This window comes from Ochotona princeps, chromosome 13 (assembly GCF_030435755.1).
Source record: "Ochotona princeps isolate mOchPri1 chromosome 13, mOchPri1.hap1, whole genome shotgun sequence".
Lineage (NCBI taxonomy): Eukaryota > Metazoa > Chordata > Mammalia > Lagomorpha > Ochotonidae > Ochotona > Ochotona princeps.
In genome coordinates, this window is record NC_080844.1 from 30,646,087 (window position 1) to 30,666,189 (window position 20,103).

General features: G+C 42.5%; 1 protein-coding gene across 1 annotated transcript in view; it reads left to right on the top strand.

The window, feature by feature from the left end:
* Nucleotides 1-20,103, top strand: part of MYPN (myopalladin) — an 83,975-nt gene that overhangs the window by 15,375 nt on the left and 48,497 nt on the right. Inside the window, exons 3-4 of the mRNA XM_036495919.2 lie at nt 12,298-12,473; nt 17,844-17,895. Of these exons, the coding sequence (XP_036351812.2) occupies nt 12,298-12,473; nt 17,844-17,895 (228 nt within the window). The remainder of the gene's footprint in view (nt 1-12,297; nt 12,474-17,843; nt 17,896-20,103) is intronic.

Here is a 20,103-nt window from a genome sequence, read left to right on the forward strand (position 1 = left end):
GGATGCCAGCACTTCAAGCTGCAACTCAGTTTACTGCATCACAGTACCAACAACTTTTTGTGGCCTTTTCCTCTACAATTAAAAAATATAGAATCACCAAATTCCACAAACTTTTTTTTACAACATCTGAAGAGATTTTTGGAATTTTATTGAATGTGTAGACCAATGTAGGTAGAATTTTGCATATAGTGAGCTTTCATGTTCAGGAGCAGGAAGTATTTCTGCTTTTCTTTAGCTGCTCTCAAATTTCTTTTAAAAATATTTTTTCCTTGGACTTAGAAATCTTCAGTTAACTTTATTTATAGGTAACTCATTTTTGATGCTATTATAAATGGTACCTTTCTAAAACATTTATGTGCTGTTATATATATGTAGATATAGTTTATATATATTGTAATATATAATCATACATATAAAATGTAACTGAGTTTTATAACCTTACTAAGTTTATGGAACAATTCTGCTTTCAGAAATTTCATCATTAAATAGCCACTAAATTCACAAACATTTATGTGTACATCTTTTAATCCAGTCCTTTCTTTCGTATTTCATTTCCTTATTTTTCTTAGCTAAGTCCTCCAGTATGATGTTGAACAGAAGTGGGCACTTTGGCCTTATTTTTTCTTAAAGGGAACACTTTCCATATTTCAATATTGTGTAGAAATGCATTGTAACCTTCCCTATTTAGTAAGATGAAGATTTTTTAAAATCATGCATGCATATTAAATTTTATCAAACCTCTTTTTACCAGGACTATCATTTTTTCTTTATTCTGTTAATATGATAAAGAATGATGATTTTATAATATTAAACCATTCATGAATTTTTTTAGATAAATACAATTTGATCAGAATAAGTACTTTTGTACATGTTTCTGGTTTGGGTGTACTAATACTTTTGTTGACAGCTTTTGCATTTTTGCTACAGTATGAAAATGACCTCAAATTTCTTTCTCATAGTTGTGTCAGAAGACAATTGTTCCAAGCCCCAGAGTGATATTTAATCAGTACAACTGAAATATCCCTGTAGGCTGCTCATGGTTTCAATCTTTCTGATTGCATGTGACACTCATTTTGAATCAATTTTGAGTCTCACTGTTTTTTAGACTATATTGCAAAGGAATTCCAAGATTTGGAATTTGGGTTGATAAGGAAAATTTCTCAAAAGAGATTGGGAAGGCACACTCTAAGTGGCAGAAAGAAAGAAGAAAGAGTCACAAATTAGAGTTTCTTCCAGAAGAAATAAGTACTCAGCTACACTGAAATCTAATTAGATGTAAAGGAAAACAAAACTGGATTCGGTTTAATAGTATGGAGGTTGTCAATAATATGGATGAAGTCATTTGCCTGTAATGCTAGTATTCTGACTTGAGTCCCAACTGCTATTCCACTTGTGATCCAGATCTCTGCTAATACAACCAGGGAAAGCAGTGAAAGATGGCCCAAGGACATGGGTGGAAAACCTGAGGAGTTTAACATTCCTGGCTTTAACCTAGACCAACCCTGGCCCTGGCAGCCATAACTCTGCCTTTCAAATAAATAAAAACAAACCTAAGAAGAGTGATGGGTATAGAAGGAAGAACAGAAATGATTTAACAATAAAAAGGAGATGATACTAAAATGACAGAGTTTTCCTTCCCAACACCCCAAAACATAACTGGAAAATAATACAGAATGCCATCTATAAATCTGAAATGTTTAGAAATTCCTCAAAGTTAGAAAGCATATGGAGTGGACACATCCAAAAGTATACATCGTTTGGTAGATATTGTTTAGACAAATAATGCAAGAGTAGTCCTTTGGCATGAGAGTTAAGATGCTACATCTATATTGTGCCTGTGTTCAAGCCCCTGCTCTACTTCTAACTCCACCCCACTCTGGGAGGCAGCAGGTGATGGCTCAAGTGCTTGGATCATTGTCATCCACATAGAAAATCTAAATTGAGTTCCAGCCTCCCAGATCCAGCCTGCCCCAACCCCAGCTATTGGAGGTGTTTGGAGAGTAAATCTGTATACGGAAGTCATCTCTGTGCATATCTGTCACTATTCATCTGTCTGTCTCTCCCCGCTTTTCAAGTAAATAAAATGAGAAGTGAGGCTAACTAAACCAAAATTTTGAATACACAATTAGGTACAGAGGCTTGGAATTGAGTCATGCAAGAGAGGAAGCCAGAAGTTGTTTTGGTTTCACAGTAAATCCACCTCTAAGCTGATGAAACCTGATTGACAAGGACAGTCAAAACTCAAATCACATCTCAGAGTGTACTTTGGCCCAGAGCAAAACAGGCCAGGGCGCAGGGGTGGTCAGGGTGATTAAGCCAGGACCTGCATTCAGAGCTGCTCTGGCACAGGTCAGGGCTTCTGGCTTGCTCTGCTTGGGCTAAACAACAAACACAGCCTTTTACACAGCAGCCAGAGGGGCAACAGAAACATGCTGGAGAGGCAGGGCAGCATCTGCCACAGCTAGCAATAGCCAAGAGAACTGGGCAGCGCCTGGCTCACAGTATTTACCCTACCTGAAATCATGGTGTGCCCCTCTCCAACAAACACCAGAAACAGCTTCCTGTATCAGAGCCAAGATCCTTAAAAAGCAAGGCATTTAAGCAGCGGAGGAAAGCCAACACTACACAACAGACTCCACACTAAACTAAAGGAATTTACTCTGAAAGATTTAGCATAGCAAACAGAAGGGGAACAAATAGTATGGAAAGATTCATCACTGAATCAATAATAGCACATCCAGTAATTCAATACTGCACATCCAGTAACAATTCATTTAACACTCAATATGCATCATGAACTATTCTGGATACTTGACAGGCATCAGTAAATAAAGTTTCCTGCCATGTTATAGTTTTAGATGAGTTGGAGAAAAGATAAGGATAAAAAAATTAGGTAGTAGTTGAGTAATAAGCACAAGATAAAGATTTCTAGAAGAGGAAATTAGTCACCCCTTGACCAAAGTAATTTAATCTTTTTAAAAATGTTATTTGAGGAACTATTGCACTTTCACATTAATTTACATTCTTTTGCTACATCTAAATTTGGCTATGTAGTAAGAGGTGGTCTTGATGTTTTGGTGTTAGCCAACTGCTTGTTTATAACAGGTTTCTAATAGGTATAAAAGGTTACTTGATAACCTTTTTAAAAGATTACCAAGTAGTTGCCACCTAGAAGAATTCAATACATTTTAGTAAGATTCTGAGCGTGTGTGTGTGTGTGTGTGTGTGTGTGTACTCTCTCACTGGCAACCTCCACTCTCCCATGAATGGAACACAGTTTTTGGACTTAAAAACTTCAGCTTGCTAACTTTGTAGCAATCAAACAGGAAATATAAAATATCAAAGTGTGTCACAAAATCCAACATAGCTGAGTCCTATTAGAAAACCCCAATTATTACCCTACTGTCCAGAAGGCTCCAGTGCAACCTATGCATGAATAATTGCTCTGCTACATGGAATGAACTGGAAATGTCAGTAAGCACCTTTACTGCCTTTGGGCTGTATGTCAGGATTTATGTGATTCACATAAGACATCAGGCACTGTGAGATGGAACTGGCAAAAGACAATCCAAGCACAGTACCTATCTGGCAGCCAGGACTTCTTTTTTTTTTTTTTTTTTTTTAAAGATTTATTCATTTTATTACAGCCGGATATACACAGAGGAGGAGAGACAGAGAGGAAGATCTTCCATCCGATGATTCACTCCCCAAGTGAGCCGCAACGGGCCGATGCTGCGCCAATCCGAAGCCGGGAACCTGGAACCTCTTCCGGGTCTCCCACGCGGGTGCAGGGTCCCAAAGCATTGGGCCGTCCTCAACTGCTTTCCCAGGCCACAAACAGGGAGCTGGATGGGAAGTGGAGCTGCCGGGATTAGAACCGGCGCCCATATGGGATTCCAGGGCTTTCAAGGCGAGGACTTTAGCCGCTAGGCCACGCCGCCGGGCCCAAGGACTTCTTGAAACATGAACAAGAATGCTAACCTGAGTTCATTCAGCTAACATTCATCCCACAAACATCATCTTGAGCGGTGATGATGTATCACATACTGTGCTATGTAAGAAATAAAGAGGGGCTTATAAAATAAATGTGATCATTTCTGCCCTGGTGGCATTTATTGCTCAGTTAGGCAGAGATGTGAAACAAGTAAACCTATGAATAAATATATAATTATAAATGATGCATAGGTGCTGTTAAGGACAAGAATGGGACTTTAGGAGAGAGAATAATAGAAGGTGAGATAGGGACTTTGGAAGGGCTAGGGTGTAAGGTTAAAGGGACACACTGAGTAATCATTCTTTTATAATGAGCATTATTCCTGGTGACTCAGAACAGCACATTCAAATTACATTTAGAAGTTGCTAATGTGCTGAGACAATGAGTCATAATATTTATCTAAGCCATACTTCAGCTGAAATAGAAACCTAAAAGCAGAATGGTGACATGCAGCTGGAAAGCCCAGTTAAATCAGAATAAGGTGTCACTTTAGTATCTTCCTTCCCCAGGGTGCCAGGCAGATGAGCAGACCTGGCAGGCTAGTGTGGGGATCAAAGGTGGGACCTCCTTTATCCACCAGACCTGCCCAGCTTCCCCACATCACTGACTCATTTCTGCTGAACCATGAATCACATCTGGCTCCCCCTGCCCTTCTGGAAGCGTCATGATGACTTGGCGTTCTCTAAGCATGCAGCTGGGCATTTCTGTGAAAGCATACTAGAATGTGAAAAAAGCATATTTCCCTCCTTACCCACCCGTGTCTTCAGAGAAGCTGGGTGTATCTACTGCCCTTTCAGAACCCCACCTGATCCTGTGCTATCTGAGTGGGTTATGTGTTAAAACGAGAGTGACAGTCACTGAGTGTTTTGGGCCTACTTGAATCCACCCTGACCATCCAAGAAAAGACAAAAACACGCCTCACACACAATCCAGGCACTCCTCCTTCCTCTAGTCACCTAATAGCTCATAGATTTTTTATCTATTTGTTTTGTCACATCAACAGAGTTTTCATTGCTTACAAAAGCCAAAAAAAAATTTTTTTAAGATTTATTTATGGGGGCTGTGTTGAGGTGTAGCAAGTAAAGCCAGAACCTACAACTCCAGCATCCCATAGGAGTTCTGGTTGGGGCCAAACTGCTGTGCTCCTGGATCCCTGCTTATAGCCTGGGAAAAGCGGCAGAAGATGGTCCAAGTGCTTGGACCCCACACTCACATGGGAGATCCAAAGGATGCTCCTGGATCCTGGCTTTAGTTTGACCCAGTGCCAGTCATTGAGATATTTGGGGAGTGAATCTGTGAATGGAAGGTCTCTCTCTTTTTCTCTTGCCCCTTCTCTCTTTGCAACCATTTCACATTTTTTTAAAAAGATTTATTTTAAGAGCAGAGAGAGAGAGAGGGAAAGGTAAAAAGGAGAGACGGAATGAGAAACAACAGCCAGGGTTTGTTCAGGCCGAAGCCAGGAGCATAGAACTCCATTTGGGTCTCCCACGTGGGTGTAAGGGGGCCAAATACCTGCATCATCCTTCATCCTCTGTTGCCTTTCTTAGGTGTATCAGTAAGAACCTGGATAGGTTCTCAAACCAGCATCCATGTAGGGATACTGTTGTGGCAAGCAGCCATTTAACCTACTGCACCAAAATGCCAGCCCCTTAAATATAATTAAAGAATACATTTCTTAACAATTTTTTTTGCAGTTGTCTGCTTATTTATTTCCCTCTAGATTTCAGAACAATATGACAGTGATCCTCAAATGTTTTCATTTCAGATCCCTTTACGTTTTAAAAATTACCAAGCCCCAGTTGGAAGCAATTGTTTCACTCACTTCCCTCTATTCCTCAACCCTTCCCTCCCTGATCGGTGGTCCACGTGGGCAGGCATCCTTCTCCACTACATAAACATCATCAAAAATAAAATAAATTTATTTTTAAAAATTACTGAAACTATATCTATATGCAGTATAAGAAACTATGTTTATATGCATTATAATGATTTATCATATTATAAGAAGTTAACACTGGGAATTGTTTTAAATAGTTATTCATTCTGAAAAGGCAATCATAAACATTTTAACGTGAATTATTTCATGAAGAGTAACTTTTTTAAAAAGCTTCATAAGAATAGTGGCATTGTTTTACATTTTTGTGGACCATTTTGGTGTCTAGTTGAATAGAAAATAGCTGGATTTTTATATTTGTTTCTGCTTGTAGTTTGTTATGCTATGTCGTTTGGGCTGAAGTAAATAAAACAAATCCACCTTCACAAACACATGCTTTCATAAACAGAGGAGTGTTTTAATAGGCTTTCAGAGTGTTGTGGCTTTTGTAGCTTGACGCTACTCCAGTTGTTTTAGAGGTTAGTAGCAATGTGAAATCTTAAACCATACCAACGAACTTGCACAGTCCTCTCCACTAAAGGTCACTGAATTGTCTTGAATTTTGGATGGATAAGTAATTAAGCCCTGCCTATCTCCCTGAGGCACTGGCATCCCATACCAGAGTGCCCATTGAAGTCTCTGCTGTTGTTTCCAGTCCAGCTCCTGCTAATGGACCTGGGGAACCAAAAGAAAGCGGCCCAAGTGTGTGGGTCCCTGCCACCCAGGTGTAGATCTGGACGGAATTCTAGCTTCCTATTTCATCCTGGGTCAGTCCCAGCCCTACTGTGGCCATCGGCAGATGATGTGAACCAACAGATGAACGACCTCTCTCTGTTTCTGCCTTTCTCTGTCACTCTGCTGTCAGATACATACATAAATTTAAAAAAAGAACAATACAGTTCTTCCAAAAGCCAACCTATTTTATTATATAATAGCAAATAATGTCATTTATTAATATCACCAAATTTACTAAAAAATCTTTCATAATTGGGAAACTCCAAACTCCCTATGAGAGATAAATTTAAACATTTTTTCTTATAAATTCAAATTCTTTCACTGAAAACAAATATTAGTTATTTTTACCTGAAATGGTGGCTTATTTTCTTCATTTTTAAGAAAACATTGACTGAATAGTCACATCCAAATAACCATAATTTTTCTGTCAGTCATTCTTCTGTGGTAAAATGTTATTTCATCCATTTAGCAGCTCATTCAACCTTTCACTCAAATGATCACCCAAGTGCCCACCCATAAACAGCACCAAGGCTTTATGCCACTCCCATTTCACCACCCAGAGTACTGAAAAAGACATGGACTCAAGGTAGACATTTAGTCAAAGTCATGATTTTTACTGCTTCATCAGGACATTTTCCAGTGAAACTGGATTTTTTGTCTTTGTGTTGCTGCTTGAGAGAGAACACAATGACCACTCACCCGGCTGGAGCAGTGCTTTCATTTGTGTTCTGAAAGCCCCAGCAGTTTTACCCACTGTGGTTTCTGCACCATCGCTGTAAATGTCAACACGGTGAAAGGGCAAATAAGCTTAGTATTAGGTGAACATAGTTTTGTCTCCACAGAAAGCAAACTCTGCTTTGAGAACCACTATAATATGCTTATACTGCTACTGCTTGCTATGGCTAATGTTCACTATTGACTTCCTGTTCTGTGAGATGGGGGTTTAGCACCCATACATTGAACCAGCACCTTCACTGTTCTTTTCTTCATCACCTCCATATGATCGTATCACATTACTATTTTAAAAACTATTTGATGTTTACCTTCTTATTATTACAGAAATAGTATTTATTACCAAGCCTAGTAAGTAAAATAAGTATTTCCTTGTTCTATAGTCACCCTATCAATTTCAATGGGAGATTGGTTCCAGGATCCCCCATGGATATCAAACTCCACAGATGCTCATATTCCTTAAAATAAAATGCCATAGTACTAGCACATAATCTATAGCTATCTTCCATTATACTTTTTTTTTTTCTAAAATTTGAGAGACAGAGATACAGAGAAAAAGAAATAGAGCATGCTGCTATCTTCTAGTTCCTTCTGCAGGTACTCCCAACAGCTGGGGCTGAGCTGAGGTTGAAGCCAGGAGTTGGGAACTCCAGCTAATACTCCTATTTGGGTGGTAGCAACTCAAATAGCTTGGGCAATCACTGTCGCCTGTGAGTGTCTGACCTAGCAAGAAACCAGCAGAGTCAGGAACTGGAGACAAGGACTAAACTCAGGTACTCTTGTTAGTACCAGCTAGTACTCAGGTACTAATAAGGGATGCAGGCAGCCTAACAGGCGTCTTAACGCTAGGCTAATGCCTGGTTCCTCCTATAAACTTTAAAGCATCTCCTGGTTATTTATAATACTTAATACCATATAAATACTACAGAAGTAATCATGCTGTACTGTTTGGGGAATGATAAAAAAGTGTGTACATGTTTAGTACAGATGCAATATGTTCTCCTGTATGTTTTAGATGTACTTATCAGAAACAGGAGGACACAGACCCAGTGGATGCAAAGGGCCAACTGTACAACTTGGCATCTTGTCCTAGAGTTGATCATTGTCATTTTAAAAAATTTTAGTTCTGTGATCCTATTACAAAATGTCTCAATTCTCCAACAAATTTCTTAAACGTCTAAATAATCTACTCCACACAGTGAAATCTCAAGTGGTAAATCAGGGCTACTCTTTTTTCCTGGAGAAGTCCTTTCTGAAGATCTCCTTCTTGTTCCAACATGAAGTAGCTGCTTACTCCACTAGCAATTCAGCCTTCATCCTGTGACATCTTCCAACTGCTCAGAGAGGGGAGGTGACCTAGTGTAGAGATCCAGAAACCTCATTTCCTAAATTTATAACCAATTTCTCTGTTTTAAGCCCTGTGCATCCTACCACGTTGCTAGCAAACTTGTGTCTCCAAATCCCAAAACTTTTCACTAAAATCCCCACCCTTTTCTTTCTATCTTGGTAGTTTTGTATCATTTTAAAATTCCTTTATATTCATTGTAGGTATATTTCAGCAGCAGAGATAAGATAAGCATGAGTCCTCAATACTCCAAGTTTAAAAGGACACCCAGCGTTGGGATTTGGAACTACACATTCTCTGACTGTTCACATAAGCTCCTTGGGGTTTTGGTGAGATTTATGCTTTAGGAAGTTTTTGAACCCATTTCAGCAGCTTCGTGTACTTCTATGGTAACAATGGAAATCAAAGGCAGCACGAAATTTGATGAACTAAATAAATATTTGTAAAATACAAATCATCGTTTTTCCCATGCTTTGCTCTTTTAACAAGTCCACCAGACACGTTATTTTCTAAGTACTAACCATGGACCGGGGCACTGCCGCAGGTCATGAAGTTGTCAGAGTGGATAGGGTCCTTTCATGGACTATACCATGTGGTGAGGGGAGCAAACCATTACAAAGTCAACAAATGTGTAATTTCAGGTAGGATTAAGTGTTGTGAAGACAATAACAGCACACAAGAATAACTAAGGGAAAGGGGTTACGTTAGGAAGGAGAGGAGGCCTCTTTAAGGAGCCAACATTTGAGTTGATGATTCTCTTTGTAAACATCTGGGGAAGAGGTTTTCAAGAAGTACAAAACAATCCCAATGTGAAGAAAAGCTTAAGGTGTTCACAGAATAGAAAGAAGATCAAAGTAGAACACAGGGAAGGGAAGAAGGCTGGGAGATGGAATCCAAAAGTCAAGGTTGAAAAGGCGCATTTGAGGCCCCGGCGGCGTGGCCTAGCAGCTAAGGTCCTCGCCTTGAACGCCCCGGGATCCCATACGGACGCCGGTTCTAATCCCGGCAGCTCCACTTCCCATCCAGCTCCCTGCTTGTGGCCTGGGGAAGCAGTCGAGGACGGCCCAATGCTTTGGGACCCTGCACCTGCATGGGAGGCCCGGAAGAGGTTCCAGGTTCCCGGCTTCGGATCGGCGCGCATTGGCCCGTTGCGGCTCACTTGGGGAGTGAATCATCGGACGGAAGATCTTCCTCTCTGTCTCTCCTCCTCTCTGTATATCTGACTTTGTAATAAAAATAAATCTTAAAAAAAAAAAAAGGCGCATTTGGATGCTATTCCAAATAGAAAGCATTGAAACCTACTGGATAAGATTGTAAAAGGAGATCATACATATGTAGAAAATTGCAGGCCCAGCACTATAGCTTAATGAGGTAAGCTGCCACCTGCAATGCCAGTATCCCATGTGGACACTGGTTCAAGTCCCAGCTCCTCATTTCCTGCTCATGTGCCTGGGAGAGCACCAGTAAATGGCCCTGGTGCTTGCGCTTCTGACTGTGTAGGACATACAGAGGAAGCTCCTCGTTCCTTACATCACTTTGGTCCTGCTCTAACTGTTCCAGCCATTTGAGGAATGAGCCAGCAGATGGAAGATCCTTATCTTTCTTTGTCTCTCCCTCTCTAACTCTTTTAAATAAATAAAATAAGTCTTTGGAGAAAAAGAAAATTGTTTTAGATATTGTGGACACGGTAAGAGTTTATAAAATAGACTCTCTGCCTCCAAAGAATGGACAATCTAGTGATACTGGTGAGAATCTTTCAAAAGAGAGACTAATAGAAGACAGTATATAATCAAGTTGTACATGACATAGTATAGGGTTTTTAAAAAAATGAACTTAGAAAACACCAAGTTAAGTGCAATTACTGTAACTTATCTTGGTGGTTAAGTGCAGCCTTACGGAGGAAGTGATATTTTGGTTGATGGGTTACATCTGCAGACACTGCAAGACAGAAAAACACAGGGAGAGACATGAAATGTGGGAGTGGCCATGACACATCCATGAAACAGTAGGGAACAGCTGTTCTGTTGGGAAGTAATTTGATGGTTGTTTTGCTTTTAAGATTTATTTATGTTACTTGAAAGTTGGAGTTACAGAGAGAGAAAGAGAGATCTTCTATGCACTGGATCACTTTCCCAGATGACTGCAACAATCAGAGCTAGGCCGGTCAAAAGCCAGGAGTCAAGAGCTTCTGCTCATTCTCCTGCATGGTTGGAGTGTTCCAAGTACATGGGTCATCTTCCACTGCTTCTCTGGGCCATTACAGGGAGCTGGATCAGAAGTAAAGCAGCCAGGGCTCTAGCTGTCGCCCAGACGTGATGCTGACACTTCAGGCAGAGAATTAGTGTGATATTCCTCTGCACTGGCCCATGGATTTTCTTAAATGTCCTTCAGAAATTTGCTTCATAGATGGTCGCACTAAAAAACTGAGCAGTTAGGCCTGACATCACAGTTAAGATTAGCCAACAGCAGGCCTACTTATTTTTTGACATTTGATATTTGTGATACCTTCCTAGTTAATTAGTTTTCATTATGTTGATTAATAATTGCTGTCATCAAAATGAAACCATAAAGGGGTAGGCTGAGATATCTTACTCCTGCCTGCCCTCATCTATCAATTTTCTTTTTGCAAATGCAGACAGCATGAGTATATCTTACTTTCGCCCGTTGTGTCTGTTTCCTAGCAATGCTGTAACAAATTACCACAGACTAATTGGCTTAAAACAACAGAAATCCATTGTCACACAGCTGTGGAAGCCAGAAGTCCGAAAGCCAGGTGTCTCCAGGGCCATGTTCCCTCCGAGACTCTGGGTGGAAACTTTCTCATCCCTTATGGCTTTACTATGGTTTACTGTATAAGTCTGCTGAGGGACATCTGAATTGTGTCCCATCTTTTGCTATTTCAGTGAGCAGCCAATGATAAATGTAGTGTGTTGTTATTTTGCATGTATGTAGGTGTGTCTGTATAACAGAGTCCCACAAGCGGGAGTGTTGGAGTTATGGTTTCTGTACTTGCTTTTTCATCCCTCCTCACTCAATTGCATCCTCCTCAATTATCATTATCATTATTGTTATTATTTGAAAGGTAGAACAAAGACAAAGAAAGTTATAGAGAGAGGGTAGAGGTTGGGGGAATTGTCCATCCACTGGTTCACTATTTAAATGCTTGAAACAACTGGAGCTGGGCCAACTTAAAACTGGAAGCCAGAAACTGTATCTGTGTCTCCCACTTGGGTGGCAAGGATTTAAGTACTTGGGCTTTCCTCTGCTCCCTCCCTGGTGTGTCAAGAGGAAGCTGGAAGAGAAGCAGATAGGATTTGGTCCCGGGCCTTCCAATAAGGTATAAGGAATCCCAAGCAGTGACTTAATTCACTGGCCGCAGTATTCTTTCCCAGTTCTATCTTTTTCAAGAAAGGCCATTTATATTTTCCTGAGTAGACTGTCAATGCAGTTTGAATACTATCAACTATTATAACTTTTGCAATCTGGTAATACTATACCAACAGATAATGTTCTAACTGATGGAGTTGTCATGGTTTTCTTTTTAGGGAGTATCTAGAGATACTTACTTTAAGCCTCCTGTTTTAGTTGTGACCAATGACTGTATTCCCTTCCTTGCAGGTGGTACTGCGAAGGCAAGGAGCTTGAAAACTCCCCAGATATCCACATTGTCCAGGCAGGAAATCTACACTCGTTGACTATTGCTGAAGCCTTTGAAGAGGACACAGGGCGCTATTCCTGCTTTGCTTCTAATATTTATGGGACAGATTCCACTTCTGCTGAGATTTATATAGAAGGTAAAACAAAATGCTCCATGATACTTACAAGGAACATGACCCTTACTAGTAAGACATCTAGTTATATTATGTCAATATCTGCCAGACCCTCCCTTCCCTAGGCAGTGGGGTTAGAGCAGCAAATCAAACAGACAAAAATACCTAGGTTCATGCACTGAGGAATACACATTGTAGGAGAGACAAAAAAGAAACAGGATACAAGATAGTGCATAAAAACACTATGGAAGAAATAGTAAGGGAGAGACAAGGATAGAAGATGCATTCCTCCCGCATGTGAATACATGTGTGTGTGGTAGTGGTAACTTTAGGTAGAGTGATCAAGGAAGACCTCATGGACCAGACAGCATTTCAATGAATCCTGGGATGTAGTAAGGGAGTGAGCCACGAGGGTAATCAAGGGAAGAGTTCTCTGGTCAGAGAGAGTGATCAGATTCAGTCATCTTGAGCAGAGAGAATTCTTGTCTTAAGGCACAGACATGAGCCGGTGTTTCCAGAATGGACCAAGCAAGGAAGATTACAACAGGAGATGAGGTGTGACATTTGAACAGGATGTAGATTGGACAGAGGCAGGTGAGTAGACCATCTGAGTTTTGGTTATGCTCAGAACCCACCAGAATGTCTTGGCTCCCTCGAGAAGAAAAGTTTTGCAATGACCTAACCAGAACTCAGATAGCCAAGACATTCTCATGGGTTCTGAGCACAGACATGACATAATCTGACTTTGCTTCTAGCAGCATCATTCTGGCTGCTGGTAAATGCACAGAGATGGTTGGGAGCTTGGGAAAGTAATTCTGGTAGTACCAAACTTACAAGATGGATTTTAAAGAAGAAATTAGCTTATGTTTATTTTATATCTGTCTAAAATTTTGTTCATATTTTATTATCCTCTGAGTTTTCCTGGGAGTATTCTTTAGGACTGTTTTTCTTTTTTTAATTATTAATTATTTTTTGATGATTTTTACATAGTTGATTAGGGTGATTAGGGTCAAGGGTTATAGAAAGGTGGGTGAGATCACATTTCTGCATTCTCTTTTTTTCCTTCCTGTGTCTGGGGGAAGAGGAGAGACAAGGAGAGGAGCCACACCCAGTCTCTCAAATGCCTCTGCACCCTGGGATGGAGGGCAGACGCCTGACACCACCTCAGCATCCCCAATGTGGGGCATGCTGTGAGGGTCCTGCTCATGAGGTTTCGCTAGTTCAACAGTACCGAATTACTACCGATCTTGCCACTCCAAGCATGATGAAATCTCTCCAGCATCTACTGGTTGACATAGTCCACTTTAGAGTCTCCATTTGCCCAGTTATTCACTGCCACTACTTGGCCAGGGTAGTTGATTGATTTGTTCTGTCCTTTATCCTCTGCTGTAGTACCAGGTGTCCTCTGCAGACTCCAGTGTACTGCCATATCCTCCACGTGCACCTGCATATGCTGACCACTGCTCTGTCCAAGCCACTGAGGAGGCCCAGCTCTGACATATGCACTCCACAGTCAGACCATGGAACCTGCAATTTCCTCCATGATAGGGGTTCTGAGTCCAGCAATTCAATTGGGGGAATCTCCATAGGAACCTCATCTGAGGCCATCCCAGACCTGATTCTTGTGTGTGCTTGCCAATACAGGGTCTGGCACAGTCTGTCACCCCAATCAGCTTATGCACATGCTGGTGATTTCAATTGCTGGGTCAGTTCTGCCTCCAGCCCTGTCTTTTACACAAACCAATGGGTGTTACAGCCCAGCCCAATCCTGCCCACCACACACTCGATCTTCATGTACACTAGTGGGAGCTGCAGCCTATTCAGAGCAACCCACAGTAACTCCCACCTGGCCCGCCCTTGCCCTGGTTCCCGTGCTTGACAGTGTGTACAGCAGACTGGTCCACTCTGTCCCACATCCCATTCAGCTCTCACACATGTCAATGGGCATTGAAGATTAGTTCAACCCAACCAACCCCACTATCAAGCCCACACATGTGCTGGCAGGTGTCACTCTCTGTCTAGTCATGCCTTCCCCAGTCCTGGTTCTCATGCTCACCAGTCGGAGTGGCTACCCAAGAGGGAGGTGCCCTCTGTGTCCTACTGGGCCCACTCTCACTCCTGGATCTTGCACTCTCCAGGTGGTTCTGCAGTTTAACTTGACAGAATTTGCACCACCCCCCATGCCTGCATCTGCCAGCTGATGTTGCGGCAAAGCCCAACCAACCCATACTAACTCTGAGTTATGCATGCACCAGTAGGAACAGTCAACCCAGCCAGACTTTCCCGTGATCTAGCCCACATGAGGACAATAGCTGTTGTAACCCTGCCCAGCCCGATTTGCCCCCATCCAATTTACACTCTCCAGTGGGAGTGGTGGTCCAGTAGGTGAGCCCTCTACATTCTTCCTACTGGTTTCGCCCCCTCCTCGCTGGGTCTCACATGTGCTGGTTGGATGCTATGGCCCAGTCTGGCATGGCCAGGCTCTCCTTGACATTTACCAGTGGGTGCTGTAGCCTGGCTGGGCCTGGCCCACCCCAATTCCAACTCATGCTAATGGGGGCTATAGCTTAACCCAAACAAGCTGGCCCCCAGTCCCAGCCCTCATGTGAGCTGATTTGTGTGTTGTGACCCAAGTCGGCCCGACCCATATTCCATTCTGGTGCTCAGATTTGCGAGCAGGTGATATGAACTAGGCCAGCCTGGTTGACCCCCAACCTGTGCCAAATGTATGCCAGTGGGTACTGTTCCCTGGCCTGGTCCAGGCTGTTCCCTATCGTGGTTCTTGCACTCATATGCAGGGACTGTGTCCCAACAGAGGAATTGCCCAAGCTCCTCCATCCAAACCTCTCCCAGTGCCAGATCTCACACACACCGGTGGGCCCATGGGCCAGCCCTACTTAGTCCACCTCCTGTCCTAGCAGAAACAATGGCCTTTCCTGACTGGCATTCACCCATTCTGTTTTTTTTTACTCTTGGATATTACAGCCCAGCCAAGCCTGGTCCACAAACAGACACAGTTCACACATGGCTCAACAGGGACAGAGACCCAAGCCTAGCCTGTCCTATACCCACCCTGATTCTCATGATCGCCAGTGGGTGCTGAAATCTAGCCCAGACCGGCACACCCCAGACCCAACTCACACTTGTGCCGAGCGACACTGTAGCCATGCCCAGACTAGACTCTGGCCTTCACACTCACCAATGGGAACCACAACCCAGCCAGGTCATCCCCTTTGTTCCCCAACCAGGCCTGTTCCCAGCCACAGATCTTGCACCTGCCAGTGGATGCTCTGACCCAGCTTGGCATAGCCCCTCACCTGTCTTGGCTTTGCCTTTGGATGATGTAACCTGGTCTGATCCAGCCTGCCCCAGTCCCAACTCTCACTGGCGGGTGCTGCAACCTGGCCCTGCTCAGTCTGCTCCCATCCCTGGCTCATGCAAACTGGTAGATGTGACAGCCTAGCCCAGCATGACTTGAGCTCCAGTCTGTTTTCTGCACTTGCTAGTGAGCTAAAGTTTGCCTGGCTCTACCTGGTCTTCCCCCTTCCAAAACCAACCCACACATTAGCCAACAGCTGGAGCTACCTTGCCCAGCCTGCCCGACTCCAAGGCCTTGACCTCATGCTCATGAATGGGAGCTATGACCCACAAGGGGAGTTTCCCAATCTCCCCCTCTTGACATACTCCCAGTCCAGATCTCACACATGCCAGTGAGTGCTAGGCCCTTACCCAGCTTAGTTAGCTCCTCCATCTTGACCTAGTATGAGCTGGTGATTGTTGTGGCCTGGTTGGTTCCACACTCTGTAGTACAATGCACATATGGGTGCCACAGCCTGGACCTGGCCAGACTATTCTCAGTTCCTGTACTTGTGTGTATTGGCAGGTTCCATGGTCACACTTAGCTCAGCCCATCATTACCCCAACTCTTGAGCTAAACAGCAAGACTTGCATTTCCACAGGATTTGGCCCACAAATCCCCCACAGAATCTACCTCTGGACCTGGTTCTCTCATGTGCTGGTTAGTGTCATGGCTCTGCCTAATGTGACATATCCCCTGTTCCAACAGTCAGATACTGGAACCTATTCCTGTTAGACAGGAACCTAGCCCTAACTTTTACATGGACTGGTGCGTGGTAGTCAGCAATGTTCCTTGCTAACAAGCCCATCTCAGGATTCCCCATGGGTTGGTGTATCAGTCTGACCCATACAGGTCTTATGGTCCCTCCCCTCTAAAGCACCAGGTCTCAGTCCCCTCACTTACCTGCAAGTAAAGTGGCCCTGTCATTGAGTGTCCCTCAGGATTCATTCCTCACCTACACATACTGTGGCCTTATCAATGGATGTCCCTAGGCAGTAATTCCAGAGCCCCAAGACCCCAGAGCTTGCTACCAGGTAGCCAACAGGCAAAGCCCAGCACTGGTTGTCACTCTGGCTGCCCACGAGACCAGCATTCATCCACTGCTTGACAGTGGTTGACGGGGAGCTAGGATCCCCAGCAGGAAGCCTAGCTCAATACAGGTTCTCCCAGCCACAGCTACGTGGCTGGGAGCTTCAGATACCTGCTCCTCTGAGCAGACTTACCTGGACTCCCAGGATTGTTTTTCAACTAAAATACCTTAGATAAGCCTTGGATTTTAGCCCTTACACACTATTATAAATGTATAAGTGCTGATTTACCATCTAGCTTGTAAAATCAGGATTATCTTATGCTTTTTGTCTCTAATACCTTATATAATTCAAATTCCAATAAATGATAAACATGTATTGACCAATCAAGTGAGTAAAAATGTACTATATGTTTTTAGCCTCAAATTTTTGGAATGCAATACATACCTCCGAATTTAGCTCTATTAGTTCTTCCTGGAATTCACTATCTTGAGAAGTAAATCCGGAATCAAGGCTCTGCTAACAGTACTGAGATTGGATGGCTGATTTTTTTTTCCTTTGTGACAACAGGACTTCAAACACTCTCACTCCCAAGATGTGGTATGACTTAGTAGTACTAGGACAGGACGGAAGGGCAACCACCTACACCTACAATGTCTGGAATGCAATGTCATCCCTTCTTTTATTCAATCTGTGTAGGTCAAGAGCAAGAGGATTTAGGAATACCAGAGAGGGTCTGCAAAGGCTGCTCTGCTAGTCCAAAGGCATCAGCAGGTGTTTTATTATAGCAAGAACATTGAGAAGTCGAGTTGGCTAATTTAAGCTCTGCTGTGAACTAGCCGCATGACCTTGAGCAATTCCATCGACTTCTTAGAGTTGATTTACTCATTTGTCAGTGTGAGTTTGTGAGTTTACGTGGCAATCGCTGAATTCAATTTTAAGTCTGTAACTCCATAGGTCTTCAAGTTATCATGTTGAAAATCTCATGTCTTGTTTTTATATTTTCAGGTGTTTCTTCTTCTGACTCAGAAGGGGACCCTCACAAGGAAGAGATGAATCGGTAATTCTCATTTTCTTACAACCTCAGCATCCTCAAATTGTGAGAAAGCTATTAATTGGCCACTAAAAGTTGAAGATAGTAGTTTTAGGGTACTATCTCAAAAAAGTAAAACTTGAATCCATCTGGAAAAGATTCTGCTTATTTAATTGAAGTCTTACGTAGCAGACTAATGTAAATGTTTACAATCCTTAAAAATGAAGAATTTACTATGAGATATCATACTCATGGCTAGATGAAAAGCAAATATTCCAGAGGTTTAGAAAATTTATACTTTCTGGGCCCAGTGGCGTGGCCTAGTAGCTAAGGTCCTCGCCTAGAATGCGCTGGGATCCCATATGGTCGCTGGTTCTAATCCCGGCAGCTCTACTTCCTCTCTATCTCTCCTCCTCTCTGTATATCTGACTTTGCAATAAAAATAAAATTTAAAAAAAAGAAACTTTATACTTTCTGGCTAAATAAGAGTAGTCCCAAGAACCTGGTGATCCTAAATTTTGTATTAATGTACATAGGTAGTTATAATTTAGATTATTTGCTGTTATTTAATATCATGTCATAATTTCATATGTATATAGATATAAATGAATAACCTGAGAAAGTCATAATCATTTGTGCTGAACATTGAGCAAGTTGTTTTCATCATTTGTCATTTTTTTGTAACCATTGAGTAGCAACTGCTCAGCCCAGGAACTTCTCTAAACCCACCAATTCATTGGAAACCCAGAAAAATCAGGCACTTCCTGCCTTTAAGAGGCTCACACTCTAGTAAAAGGAAATGCATAAATCAGTACTGCAAGAAGCATAGTCCAGGCATGCAGAAACTAAGAGTAATATAGAGTAACAAGTTCTGACCAGTGGTGTGTGGCACTTAGCACAAACAACTATTCATTGGGTGGGAGGAAGCTGGGTCTTCAAAGAGCAGTAGGTGATACCACCAAAACAAGGGAGGAAGGATCTTCTAGGCATCCCCAACTTCCCAGAAGGCGTGGGAGCTGAACACAGAGTAGCTGTTCCCTGTGTTCACCTGCCATAGCAGCAGCGTCTGGGAGAGTGCGTCACTGTGTTTGCATGTTCTGGCCTCCCCTCTGGAGGGAAAGCTCATGAAGCACAGGCATACTGTCTGCTTCTTCAAAGTTCCTAGATGTGGCTGCTTTGGAGAGAAGACTCGTTTTCAGCTCTTGTTCGGATGGGACGACCATCACCAGAGTAATGATTTCTCCTTTGCTCCCTGCTCTGCCCTTCTCCTGGCCTCAGTGCAGTTGTTTCTTCTTTCCTTTTAGAGCACTCATCTCAGAGGCCATCCTATCTTCTCTAGACTGTTCTGCTCTTCTTATTTTCTGAGATCACTCTGATCCTATCACTTTGTTGACTTAAAAAAAAAGATGTTTATGCCAAAACAAAATCAAACATGAGTCAACCTTTTTTTTTTTTAACTCTCAGAACAGCCTACACACAAAACCTTATTCAGTAGAGTATCAACCCAGCCTTCCTGTCCCCTTTACTATTCCCCACTTCAGGCAGTCTACACTGCTCGCTACCTTCCACGAATTTGTGATTCATTTTCATCTTTCATTCAAGCTGTCTGCTGTGCTAGCAATTCCCTGTCTCCTTCTTTGCCTGTCAAACTCCTATTTATCCTTCAAAACATAGCCTAAATGTTCCCTCTATTGCATACTCTTCAGTCTTCCCTCAAAGCTTCCATAATGCATTACAAACCTGGTGGGCATGAATGATGATATGTAAATGTAATTAAGCAAAAAAAACTTTATTTCCTTTAAATCTACTTATAGTTGTTATAATGTAGCTTCTGTTGTGCTTAATCGACTCAAATGAGCTATGATTTAAATGAGACATTTATTTCCTAGTCACGTAACAGTCCAGATTTGTTTTATAAACAGCTGTATATTCCACTAGTTTCCAATCTGTTGTTACTATCTCCTTTACCTCATACTAAGATGTAGCCCTCAACTTCTTATTATGAGATGGGAAGAAATAAAGTATGGGCCCATGTCCCTTTTAAGGCCCTCTGTCTTAAAACTCATGGCCCACCCTCCCTCATATCCCATGTCCAGAAAGGAGTCCTGTGGCCATACCCTGCTGCAAGGAAGGCTGGAGATGTGGCTTCCGTCTGATGCAGCCATGTAATGAGATCAGGGATCCCTGTCAAGGAAAACGTGCTTTGCAAACCCTGATAGGCTTGGCAGCATGATG